The sequence below is a fragment of the Leucoraja erinacea genome, chromosome 1 (genome assembly GCF_028641065.1).
Source record: "Leucoraja erinacea ecotype New England chromosome 1, Leri_hhj_1, whole genome shotgun sequence".
Lineage (NCBI taxonomy): Eukaryota > Metazoa > Chordata > Chondrichthyes > Rajiformes > Rajidae > Leucoraja > Leucoraja erinaceus.
In genome coordinates, this window is record NC_073377.1 from 116,465,194 (window position 1) to 116,478,431 (window position 13,238).

The 13,238-nt window shown below is 45.9% G+C and overlaps 1 protein-coding gene across 1 annotated transcript in view; it reads right to left on the reverse strand.

Annotated features, from left to right (window-relative positions):
- The window catches only part of dkk2 (dickkopf WNT signaling pathway inhibitor 2), a 55,840-nt gene extending 45,294 nt beyond the window's left edge, over positions 1-10,546 (reverse strand). The window contains exon 1 of the mRNA XM_055641854.1: positions 10,105-10,546. Coding sequence (XP_055497829.1) covers positions 10,105-10,299 — 195 coding nt within the window. The 5' untranslated portion in view covers positions 10,300-10,546. The remainder of the gene's footprint in view (positions 1-10,104) is intronic.
- Positions 10,547-13,238: the final 2,692 nt, after the last annotated feature.

Genomic DNA, 13,238 nt, shown 5'->3' on the forward strand with positions numbered 1-13,238 from the left:
TTCGTCTGCTCCTAATTGGTTTGGGTTTGGTGTAGGTCTTGTAATCTATGTCGAGCTGGCCTTTTAACATTTTGTAAAAACAGGTCAAACGGTGAGCTTCACGTCTGTCTTGGAGAGGGTTCCACCCCAGTGAATTCAGAAGTTTGGTAACACTCGCTTCTCTCTCATAGGTATTTGTAACATATCGAGCTGACGTCCAAAGGCGACCAGGTTTGTAGGTTAATTAGCTTCTGTAAATTGTTCCTAGTGTGTAGGATAGTACAAGTGTATGGGGTGATCACTGGTTTGCGTGGAATCGGTGGCCCTAAGGGCCTGTTTATACACTGTATCTCTAAATACTAAAGACTAATGTTGAAACATGCAGATTATTTTCATTAGACCAGAGAGATGAAGTAATGTTGAGAGGGAAATGTTTAATATTAGACAGCTTTGGGACAGATCCCATCTAGTGGTTGAAGGTTGAGATAGCTATAAAATTAAATGTTGGAGATTCTAGCGAAAGAGCAAAAGAACTGGAGCTTTTTTGGCTGCAGAATCAATGTTCAGGACTAATGATTAAAACATATGTTACTTTCTAAAGAAATGATAAAGGAAAGCAAAGAGAATAGAGACAAAGTACAAGTTTGAAGAAGGGTCACGACCCGAAACGTCACCCTTCCTTCTCTCCAGAGATGTTGCCTGTCCCGCTGAGTTACTCCAGCATTTTGTGTTTATCTGTAGTTCCTTCCTACACAACCAATCTCATTGATAGCAGGTCCATTTGAATTCCCTTGGCGTTTGTACTGCTCTGAAGTCGTCACTTTGATGTTTCGTGTCGAAACCCTTCTGCAGACTGGGTCAGACTAAAGAATCGTCTTACACAAGATATGGACTGTCAGGGTATGGATAGTAAGTACCAATGTGGACTAGTTTAGTTGAATAATGAGTTTGTGTATTGTAATTTTAATGTAATCATCCTGAGGGATAATGCGCTAAAATGAGATACCTTTCTTATATGCATGACACTTTTTTGTGCATGAAGACACAATATGGAATCAGTCCCTACATCCCATTGAGTCCAAACCAACCATTGATCACTCATTGAAAGAGTCATAGAGTCTTACGGTGTGGAAATAGGCCCTTCAGCCCAACTTCCCCATACTGCCCAACAAGTCCCATCTACACTGGAGAAACTCAGCAGGTGAGGCAGCATCTATGGAGCGAAGGAATAGTCTGAAGAAGGTTCTTGACCTGAAACGTCACCTATTCCTTCGCTCCATAGATGCTGCCTCACCCGCTGAGTTTCTCTAACATTTTTGTCTACCTTCGATTTTTCCAGCAACTGCTGTTCTTTCTTAAACAGTCCAATCTACACTTGTCACTTCTAGCTACATTTGGCCCATATCCCTCTAAACCTGTCCTATCCATGTACCTGTCTAAATGTTTCTTAAACATTGCCTCAGCTACCTCCGCCAGCAGCTCATTCCATACACCCACCACACTTTGGGAGAAAAGGTTAATCCTCAGATTCTTATTAAATCTTTCTCCCCGCACTCAAAACGTATGTCCTCTGGTTCACATTAGTTATATATTCAATGAAAAGCAAGACTTATGTTGTGATCATGTTACTTCAATGGAAACATCCTGTTAGTTATTTGTGCATAAAATTACGGGTAGATGATACTTCCTGTGACTTATACTTGCTCTCTCCCCTGTAAGCATCCTCTTATTGGATGAGGAGATGTCTGATGAAGAAAGATTAAGCAGAATAGTGCCTTTCATGGACACAAAAAATGGTGCTCCTCTTGATTTGTTCCATTCATTCTAGCCAAACATGTGTTTTATTCTCATCAAAGCCACCTCCATGTACATCATCAGCAACACTGTTTCTTAGATTTAAATCTTTTTATTTGAATTTCACAGCAATTTGCATACATACAATGATAACAGACAGTGACAGTCAAGGCATAATTGTGCAACAGTATGTAAGCGACCCTCAAAGTCCTTACCCTTACCCACCTTCAACCCACCCGAATCAGGTCGGAACCAAACGGGGACAAACAACATACACACAAATATGGTAAGATAAACAAATCAAAAAGTACAAAAAAAAAGGGGGTCACTAATAACAGTAAATAAGTAAGTAATTAAACAAATAAGTATGGGGAGGGGGTGGGGGGGTGGGTTAAGGGAAGAGCAGCTGCAGTAGAGCAGAACAATGGTGGAGAGCACTCAGTCCTCTTCCGAGTCCGGGGACAAGTTGAGAGAGTTAACAAGTTCCAAGAAAGGGTTCCATGTATCTAGGAATGTCTTGGTAGAGCCTTTGAGAGAGAACCTAAGTTTTTCAAGCTTTAAATTGTAAAGGACCTCCTTAATCCAGCGGGCGTGTGTCGGGGGACAGGTGAGCCTCCAGTTAAGCAAGATCAGTCTCCGGGCTAACAAGGTTGTAAAAGCTAGGACCTGTTTCACCGCAACAGAGAGGTTGGCGTTGGGAGGGGTACTGAAAATGGCTGACAGTGGGTTTGGAGGAATAGTCTGGCCGTAGGCTCTGCTTATCAAGTCGAAAGTACTCCTCCAAAAGGCTGCTAGCTTAGGGCAAGACCAAAACATATGGCTATGGTTGGCAGGAGATTGATTACATCTGTTGCAGGTGTCCCTAAGAGCGGGGTAAATTCTAGATAATCTTGCATTTGTGTAGTGGACTTTGTGAAGGGCTTTGCATTGGATTAGGCCATGACGGGCACATATGGAGGAAGAATGGATCAAATCCAAGGCAGAGTCCCATTGCTGGTCTGTTAGTTTAGTATTCAGCTCACCCTCCCACGCAGCTTTTAATAAGGTATGAGATTTCAATATAACCGACCCTAACAAGTTATACAAAACAGAGATGCATTTCTTCCGGTTGGGATCTAGAGCTAAGATGGTATCGGTCAGGGTTTCAGGGGGGCGATTTGGGAAATGGGGGAATGTCTTCTTCACAAATCCCTAATCTGGAAAAAACGAAAAAGGTGGGAGTTTGGGAGGCTATAGTTGGACGAGAGCTCCGGAAAAGACGAAAAGATGCCATCCTTGTATAGGTTTTTGATACTACTGATACCGTTGCTATGCCAGGTTTTGAATGCGTGGTCTGTACTTGAAGGTTTAAAGATGTGGTTTTTAATGAGTGGGGTCAAGATGGAAGGGCCTTGTAAACCGAAGTTTTTCCTGAGTTGACTCCATATCTTGAGCGAGAGGGACGCAATTGGGCCTGCACCCACAGATGTTATAGGAAGGGGGAGTTGGGAGCATAGGACAGACCGCAACGGGAGATGTGAACTCGCCTTTTCCATGTGTACCCAGGTCGGTAGGTGGTCGCAATCATCATTCATCCAATACAGGAGTTTTTGCAAGTTAGCTGCCCAATAGTATCGCCTAAAGTCAGGAAGTGCCAAACCGCCGTCACTCTTAGGAGACTGCAGTAACGCCTTTCGGATTCTAGCCGGTTTGCTACCCCATAAAAATTTAGATATTGTCCTTTCTAATTTATCAAAAAAAGATTTAGTGATAAGTATAGGGACGTGCTGGAAAAGATACAGGAATTTGGGTAGGACGACCATCTTGACCAGATTTATCCGGCCCACGAGGGATAGCGGTAAAACTGACCAGCGGTCAAAATCTCTTTCAGCTTTCTCAACCAGAGGCAGAAAGTTTGTGCGGAACATATCAGATAAGGGTGTTGTGATAAAGACGCCGAGGTAGCGAAACCCGTCCTCTGCCCATTTGAATGAGGTTAAAGAGCGAGGGAGCTGCTTAGCCAATGAGTTAATCAGCAACACTGTTTCTTAAGTGTTTAGTTTTAGTTTGGTTTAGATATACAGTGCAGAAATAGGTCCTTCAGCCCACCGAATCCACACTGACCAGCGATCCTCGCACATTAACACTATCCTACACACACAAGGGACAATTTACATTTATACCAAGCCTATTAACCCACAAACCCGTACATCTTTGGAGTGTGGGAGGAAACCGAAGACCTCAGGGAAAACCCACACTGTCATGAGGGAGAACGTACAAACTCCGTACAGACAGCATCCGTAGTCGGGATGGAACCCGCGTCTCTGGCGCTGAAAGTGCTGTAAGGCAGCAACTCTAACGCTGCACCACCGTGCCAGTCCGTTCTTCTTTCGTGTCCCCCATATACCTGGGAGTTTGCCCGCCCATTTTCCATTTTTCATCCCTATGTTGCTCTTGGTAACATCTCTAGAAAACAGACCATTTTTTGCACATTTATGCTGACAATAATTGTTGGACAACAACCCAACAATGTCATCTCTACCTCTCATGAACCAAGAGAAACAGACCTGCAGCAATTATGTTCGGGATCCTCCTTCAGGCTGAAGAAAGGTCCTGACTTGAGATGTTATCCATCCATTTCCCTCCACAGATGCTGCCTAACCCAGTGAGCTCCTCCAGCATTTATTTTTTAATTCCATCAACACTTTGACTACCACCTTTAACATAGCAAATCAATTTATTGCTCAAGATTCCAGCATCTCCAGTGTCTTGTGTTTCCATGTTGTTGTAACTAATTGTTCCACATTCATACTAGATTCTTGACACAAGATGTCAGCCTTGGGCTCAGAGTGGCAGTCTTGCTCTGAGTCAGAAGGCAGTTAATTGAAGATCCCCTCCAAAGTATCGTCAAAGGACATAGCACATGATAGCACACCAATGTAATAGATACATTCAAGGTGGAGAAAGATAAATATTTGAAAGATCAAGGAATTGAGGATTATGGGGAATTGGCACAAAAAAGGCGACTATTAATCATCCATGATCACATTAAATGGTGGGACACACTTGAGGAACCTGGTCCTGATTTCTTGGATTCTTAAGATGTGCGGCATTGCAGTCTTTTGGACAATATGTTAAAATAAAGAATTCACAATGTGGATAGTGGAGATACAACAAGAAAATCCAAATAAAACAAAGGTATTCTGCTTTTTCAATTTAAATTCCACAGCCACCAATTACAAAACATTATATAGCATATTATTTTTTTTTAGAACTCATTATTTGAACATTGTCTAATGTATTCCCTGCTGTGATCACATTTCAGGAAGTATTTCACAGAAGCATCCATGAAAAATGTTATAAAAACAGAAGCTCTTTCTTTGCTGTTCTTCTAGTGGTTCAATCCCATTATATAAATGCATCCTGAATGTGGTAATTGGACATATAATCCTGTCAGTGATTACATGACCATTCTAACTTCATCACAGGCTGCTATAAAATGCCCAATCTGACTAGGTTGCTCAGTTTGATTCCCCTACTCTGGGCAAGGGACTGTGCATTGAACCGCTTGATCCCATTTACCCACTTAATCCGAGTTGAGAGCGATTGACTGACTTGTATTTCTGCGGTGCATTTCATGAGTTGGCTGAAAGCATACTGCTGCTGAAACTAAATGTTCTGAGGTGCAGATGCTGTTACAAAAGACCAAACCATCCTCCCCTCATCTTTCACTATCCCTGCTTCGGGAGAGCAGCCATCATAATCAAGGAACATTTTCACCTTTTCCAGCTTGACAATACCTTTCCTATAAAATGGTGCCCAGAACTGAACACAATACTCTAAATGCAGCCTCACCAACATATTATACAACTGCAACATGACCTCCCAACTTCTATTCTCAATACTCTGACTGATGAAGGCCAATGTGCCAAAAGCTTTTTTGACCACCCTATCTACCTGCGACTCCAACTTCAAGGAACCATGCACCTGCACTCCTAGATACCTCTGCTCTACAACACTCCCCAGAGGCATACCATTTACTGTGTAGGTCCTGCCTATGTTAGACTTCCCAAAATGCCACACCTCACATTTCTCTGCATCAAATTCCATCAACCATTCCTCCGCCCACCTAGCCAATCGATCCAGATCCTGCTGCACTTTGTTTCACAATCATCTTCACTATCTTCAAAACCACCCACTTTTGTATCATCAGCAAACTTGCTTATCTCGCCATGCATGTTCTCATCCAAATCATTGATATTCGCCTCCTCTTCTCCCCCTTTCCATCACGCAGTCGATACAAAAGCTTGAAAGCACAAACTGCTGGATTCAGGAACAGCTTCTCTCCCGCTGTTTTCAGATCAAAGAATGGTTCTCTCATAACCCAAAGGTGTAGTCCCAATCTCCCAACCTGTCCCACTGCGAACCATACAGGGTTTTTTTTTAATCTGCACTTTCTCTGTAACTGCAATGCATAAAGCTGTAATACTATATGCTGCAGTGTGGTTTTTATTGCACTGCGTGTGGCATGTCTGTGCTCACGTATGGTATGATTTGACTGGATAGCACGCAAAGTGTTTTTCACTGTGTCTCTCGGTGCAACTGACAATAGGGTGATTTCATGAAAGGTCACTGGAGCGTAGATCCGCACCCACGTGACCGAAAATTTAAAGTGGAGTACATGCGATACTTCTGGTACATGTTAGTGAATGGGAAAACACGCACTTTCACACCCGTTAAAAACATCGAAAACGGCCAGTTTTTGAGCTGCAATTTACAGTGCCAGTCGGGTTGACCATGAGGCACAGCTACCTAAATTTACAGTCCAAAAAAAGATAGAAACTAAGGTAAATTCAAGAGGGAGCTGAAGGTGCTAAACCAGCGGAAGTGATCAGCGGACATTTGTCTTGGAGATTTAAAGATCCAAAATATCGGGAATTATCGCGTTTGCTCGCTGCATTTCATCAAAAGTAAGGCATTATTGACTTTTTTTATCTTTATTCATTTGTTATATGAAAAGTTTTAAAAGTGAAAAATCCGTCAGTAAAATTGCAAAATCGCCCATGGTTCTCATGTGGGTTTTAACATGCAAAATGAAAACGCTTCTGAAGCTACATTTGCCATTTAAATAATCGTAAACTATCAATGCGTTTTGAAATAAATTTTACTCAGATGCAAGCTAAGGAATGGGATAATTGTCAGCTGTTAGTTGGACAAAATTAGAACATTTTATTATTTGCCAAAATCAGGATTGTTGACATCATTCCATGCTGCAGGCTTGTCTGTTATTAGATGATAAATACTTAAATAAATAAGTAGTTTGGGTGAATGTGCAGGCTTTAAACAAGAAACATTGAGAAATATATTTTGGCAAATAATAAAATGTCCTGATTTAGTCCAACAGACTGATGAAGGGTCTCGACCCGAAACGTTGCCTATTTCCTTCGCTCCATAGATGCTGTCTCACCCGCTGAGTTTCTCCAGCATTTTTGTCTACCGTCATAAAACTATCTCCAGTCTGGAGAAGGGTCCCGAACCGGAACGTCGCCTATCCATGTTCTCTTGAGGTGCTGCCTAACCCACTGAGTCACTACAACACTTTGTGTCTTTCCATTAGCGGAATAAACTATTTCCACCTTCACGTTGCACATAGTTTTCTGATACTAAACTTCCCCCTCCTGAAAGAAGTTTCACTGTGCTTTACCCAACACATTAAATTTACCAAAAAATCGTTTAATGCCTGGTGACTTTAAAAATAATTACTTCAAAAGAGCTACACGGAGGCGAGACATTAAACCGGACCGGTCCGGTCTGAAGAAGGCTTCGACCCGAAACGTCACCTTTTCCTTCTCACCAACGATACCGCCTGGCCCGCTGAGTTAATCCGGCACTTTGCGTCTATTTTAGGTCCATGTCAACGTCCAATCTCGCAGACAATGTGCACGATATTCTTTCACCCTACGCGGATCTGCAGAGCGCGACCAGTACGATTGAACCTCAGCATTTTGTGTCTGTCTTCAATGTAAATCGGCATCTGTAGTTCCTTGTGTAGGGAGGAACTGCAGATGCTGGTTTAAACTGAAGATATATACAAAATACTGGAGTAACTCAGCGGAACCGGCAGCATCTCTGGAGAGAGGGAGTGAATTACGTTTCGGGTCGAAGTCCTTCTTTAGATTGGACCTGCCCGATTTAATGCTTCGCCTGTAAGTATCTTTTATAAAGTATTTATTTTTAAAGTCACCGAGATACTAAACTCTAAGCACTAAATCCGAGGCACTAAACGATTCTTTGGTCTGACCCAGTCTGCAGAAGGGTCTCAACCCGAAACGTCAACCCATTCCTACTCTCCAGGGATGCTGCCGGTCCCGCTGAGTTACTCCAGCATTTTATGTTTGTCTGTAGTTCCTTCCAACACAACCGGCATCATTGATAGCAGGTCCGTTTGAATTCCCTTGGCGTCTGTACTGCTCTGAAGTCGTTACTTTGACGGCAACCAGAACGTTAAAAAGACAGTTTCATTCCGTTAATCGACTGTGACTAGTTGTCGTGAACTGGAGATCTTCCAGTGGAACTGTAGATGCTGGTTTACAAAACAAGACACAAAGCACTAGAGTAACACACCGGGATAGGCAGCATCTCTGGAGAACAAACTTGGATAGGTGACGGTTCGGGTCGGCAGCCTTGCGGGCAAATATCCTAGAGTGGAGCTATAGGATCTTTGGTTGCGGGCGTCGCAACGCGGTCTATCCATGGTTCTCCAGAGATGTTGCGCTGACCCGCTGAGTTTAGACTTGAGACTTTACGCTAGCACTTTGTATCTTCATCTGCCAGAGATACCGCGGAGCCGCCTCTTGGACAACTCACCCCTCTACGGATTTCTCTCCAGCCTCTTGCAGTACATGCAACCCTTTCCGTGAAGTAAAACGAGCTCTCACGTTTTCTGCCCAAACTTTCTTGATTTCACCCCTCCACTCTTTCCCGACTCGCGATCCGGGAGAAATCAATCTATTTTTATTTCACATTAAACGCCTCCATCAAACCTTTGAATGGAACCTAGTCAACCCCTTTAACATAGAAACAGACTCTTCGGCCCAATGTCCACAAAGATGCCCCATCTAAGGTAGTCCCGTTTCCCCGCATTTGCTCCCTATCCCTCTAAATCTTCCCTACCCATGTACCAGTCTGAGTATATTTTAAATGTTGTTATTGTATCTGCATCAACTAACTTCTCTGGGAGCTCGTTCCACATACTCAACGCCCACTTTAATCTTCCCCCTCTAGCCTTAAACTTAAGTCTCCTGCCTCCCCTACTCTGGGTAAAAGACTGTGCGCATTCATCCTGTCTAACCCTCTCATGATCTTATTCACCTCCATAAAATCACCCCTCGTCCTCCTGCGCTCCAAGGGATAAAGTCCTACTAGCCTGCTCAGCCTCTCCCTATAGCTCGCCCTCAAGTCCTGGCCACATCCTCGAAAATCCCCTTTGCAAAAAGAGAAAGTATTACAAATGGACGCTTTAGTTGGTGCAGCCTGCAGATTCAACAGCAAACTCCACGCTAGTGGGAAATGGGACCTTCGCTTTCTCTCCAGTAACGAGTTCTCTTCTGGCTCATTGGGCAGAGCCGCAACTGTGACTTCGTGGGATGTGGGATCGAGAGGTCTCACTCAGCCCAATCCCGGGGTGTTTAAGGCGGGCATGGGGAACATGGATAGGTGACATTATACACAATCCCGGAGTAACTCAGACACTAAGTGTTGGAGTAGCTCAGCGGGTCAGGCAGCATCTATGGTGATAAAAGATAAGTGATAATGTACAAAGTGCTGGAGTAACTCAGCCGCAAAACGCTGGAGCAACTCAGCGGGCAGACATCACTGGAACACATGTATAGGTGACATTATACAAAGTGCAGAAGTAACTCAGACACAAAGTGCTGGAGTAACTCAGCGGATCACGCAAGATGGATGGATGACATCTGCGGTTTGGACCCTTCTACAAACCGAAGAAGGGTCCTGACCCGAAACCTCACCTATCCATGTTCTCCAGAGATGCTGCCTGACTCGCGAGCATTGCCACTTTCATTTCACTGCACATCTCGTATGTGTATGTGACAAATAAACTTGACTTGACTTGACTTGAGTTACGCCAGCATTTTGTGGGGGGTTTTGTAAACCGGCATCTACAGTTCCTTGCATCTCCCGAAATGTTTAACACCACCACCAAACACAATCCGTGGGGTACAGGACCCAATTCTCAAAGAAAACGCCAGACTAAATCGCTGTTCTTCCCCCAACGCTTTGCCGGCGGGACATCCCAAAGTGCATCGTGAGATGAACTCGGCACCCACTCACCTGGGTCCCGGACGGGTTCTTCTTGTTGACCTTCGCCTGTTGGACGCCAGTGGATCTGTTTGTGGGCAGTTGATCCGGAGACTGCCCTCCACCCGGAGACTTGATGGAGTTGACCTTGGGTCTGCCGCTGTCTATCCTTTGAATGCCCAGGATGAGGAGCGCGGTCCAGAGAACGAGTAAGCTGCTCGGGGACATGACCAGAGCCTTGCACACAGCGAGGGAGAGAGGGAGGTGAGGGCTGTGTGAGAAGCAGCGGCTCCAACTGCTGAACTTGTTCAGCTCCCTTTGACGGAGCACGAACTAGGTCAGGGTTAGGCTCGTTCGGGTTATCCCAATGGATTTCTCGGTAAAGGATCTTCAATTATAATGTCTTTCAGTGTGGTCGCCTGCGATTGCTCCAAGCTTGAAGCCGCAGGTTCGCAGTCTGCGACCCTTCAGTTTAGTGCTCCACTATTTATAGACCCTCCTCCACCCTGCCATACGGGAGATGACGGGCGGCGTGGAGAGGGAGGGGGTGGGGGTGTAGGGTCAGATACAGGCGGGAGTCCCCTCCCCTCCCATCCTCTCCCCACCACCGCACTAACGGTGATCTTTGGCAGTAACCACCTCCCTTCCCCATCCTTACGCGATCGTCTGAAACCCAGAGCGTGAGGGGAAGCGAAGGGAAATGAACGTGTGTGGGAGAACAGCAGAGAGTGTGGGGGAGTTGAAGGGGCATCTGGGCTCGGGCTGGTGTGAGGCAACTCTGCAATTCCACCCCAGCCTCTCTACCCCTCCACGAACCACAGTTTCACAGAGTCAGGGACCACTGCGCTGCCGGCGCTGATCGCTTGCTGATTGCATCGCGGATTATTTGTCTGTTGTTGTTGTTGAAACGGAAACGTTGGGAGATTTAAAAAATACACAATCTGTTGTAGTTCAGAGTTTAGAGATACAGCATGGAAACAGGCCCTTCGGCCCACCCAGTCCACGCCGACCCGTGCACACACTAGTTCTACGCACCAGCCGGGTCAATTCACGGAGGCACATTAACCTACGCGCGTCTTTAGGATGTGGGAGGAAACCGGAGCACCCGGAGGAACCCCACGCGGTCACAAGTGCAAACTCCACACAGACAGCACCCGAGGTCAGGATCGAACCCGGGGCTCCGGCGCTGTGAGGCAGCTGCTGATCGATGCCACCCGTCCAGACAGCATCTCTGGAGAACACGGATATGGTTCGGGTCGGGACCCTGCTTGATATGTCAGAGTCGGCAGCCCCCGCTCTCTCAGTCGCTGGGTGAAGTGTGAGCGCTCATTGGGGCGGCGCGGACGGAGCAAGTTGTCTGATCAGCCAGACTCAAAATATTGGAGTAACTCAGCGAGACAGGCAGCATCTCTGGAGAAAAGGAATTGGTGACGTTTCGTGTCGAGACCCTTCAGTTTCCATGTTATTGACGCCCCCCCTTCCGCCTCACTCTTGTTCCGTTCTAGAAACAGCGAGCTCAGCTTCCGATTGGGAGATATAGACACAAATGCTGGAGTAACTCAGCGAGACAGGCAGCATCTCTGGAGAGAAGGAATTGGTGACGTTTCGGATCGAGACCCATCTTCAGACTGAAAGTCGCGGGAAAGGGAAACGAGAGATTTAGACGATGATGTAGAGAGATAAAGAACAATGAGTGAAAGATATGCGGAGGTTTGGAGACAACTTATTTCCCCTCCCTCTCCCCAATGTGTAGGGCAGGGGTGAGGGGGGGAGAGAAAGGCTAACATTACGTATTTCAGATGGAAGCTATAGATCTTGTGAAGACCAGGGGGACAAAGTAACTCTTGCCCCTTCATTAACTCGACGTGTGGGCCTTTGGCCGCACTGTGTGTCCTGGTGTCCGTGGGGGAACCGCTCCAGTGCAGAGAATCTGTCGATCACCCGGTGTTGTCCAATGCTTGGGCCACATGTGGCGAATCGCCGGTCCAGATGTGGTTGACTTCATTCCTCGTTTGAGAAGGGTGGGGGGAGGGGGGGGGGGGGGGGGGGGGGGGGGGGGGGGACGAGGAAATGGGATGAGGAAATGTTCCAGGGCGAGTGATCTCAATGCTCAAAACTGCTGGGAATTTTAACCTTTGACATGTTTCTGGGTTCACAGTCCCAACTGAGCCGTTTTCACCATGGATGCCCTGATGGCCTGAGTTCCCTTTCATTGATACTTGAACACAAAGGTCCATTACTGCTCCTGCACCACCCTCCTCCTTCATCTGCCTGTGAACTCACTCTCACGTTGAAGGCGCTCAGTCCGCCTTGGCCCACACGATCCCGTCACCAAGCATTTTAACTCAGCTTCCCATTACCACGTTGACTTTTTTTTTAGGCCTCCTCCATTGCAGAGCGAGGCCACATGCAAATTAGAGGAACAGCACCTCATATTTTGCTTGGGCAGCTTACAACCCAGCCATATGAACGTTGGTTTATCTAATTTCAAATAACTCCTGCATTCCTCCCCCCCTTTACTGGTCCTACTCGTTCCACTGTTCGCATCCTCAGCCAACAATGAGCCATTATGGGTTCCATCATTCCTCAGAAAATCGTTTCCATCCCTGTTTAGTTCTGGGCCTTTTCTGGACTCCAGTTTTCCCCCCCCCCCCCCCCCCCCCCCCCCCCCCCCATTCCCTAAGTTCTACAATGTGATTTTACATTGTATGTCTGAGCTGTCTGGTATATTTTAGGAGGATGTTGCCGGGACTTTACCAAGACCTTGCCAGGACTCGAGGGCCTGAGCGACAGGGAGCGGTTGAGCAGGCTAGGACTTCATTCCTTGAAACACAGGAGGATGAGGGGTGATCTGTTAGAGGTGTATACAATCATGAAGAGAATAGATAGGGTAAATGCACAGAGCCTTTTACATAGAGTATGGGAATCAAGCACTGGAGGTCATGGGTTTAAGGTGAGAGAGAAAGATTTAATAGGAACTTGATGGGCAATTTTTACACAAAGGGTGATAGGTATATGGAATGAGCTGCCAGAGGTAGTTGAGGCAGGTATTATCATTATATTAAAATAAACATTTGGACAGTTACATGGATAAGATAGGTTTAGTGGGATATGGGCAAAGGCAGGTGGGACGAGAGTAGATGGGGCATGCTGGTTGGTTTGGGCAA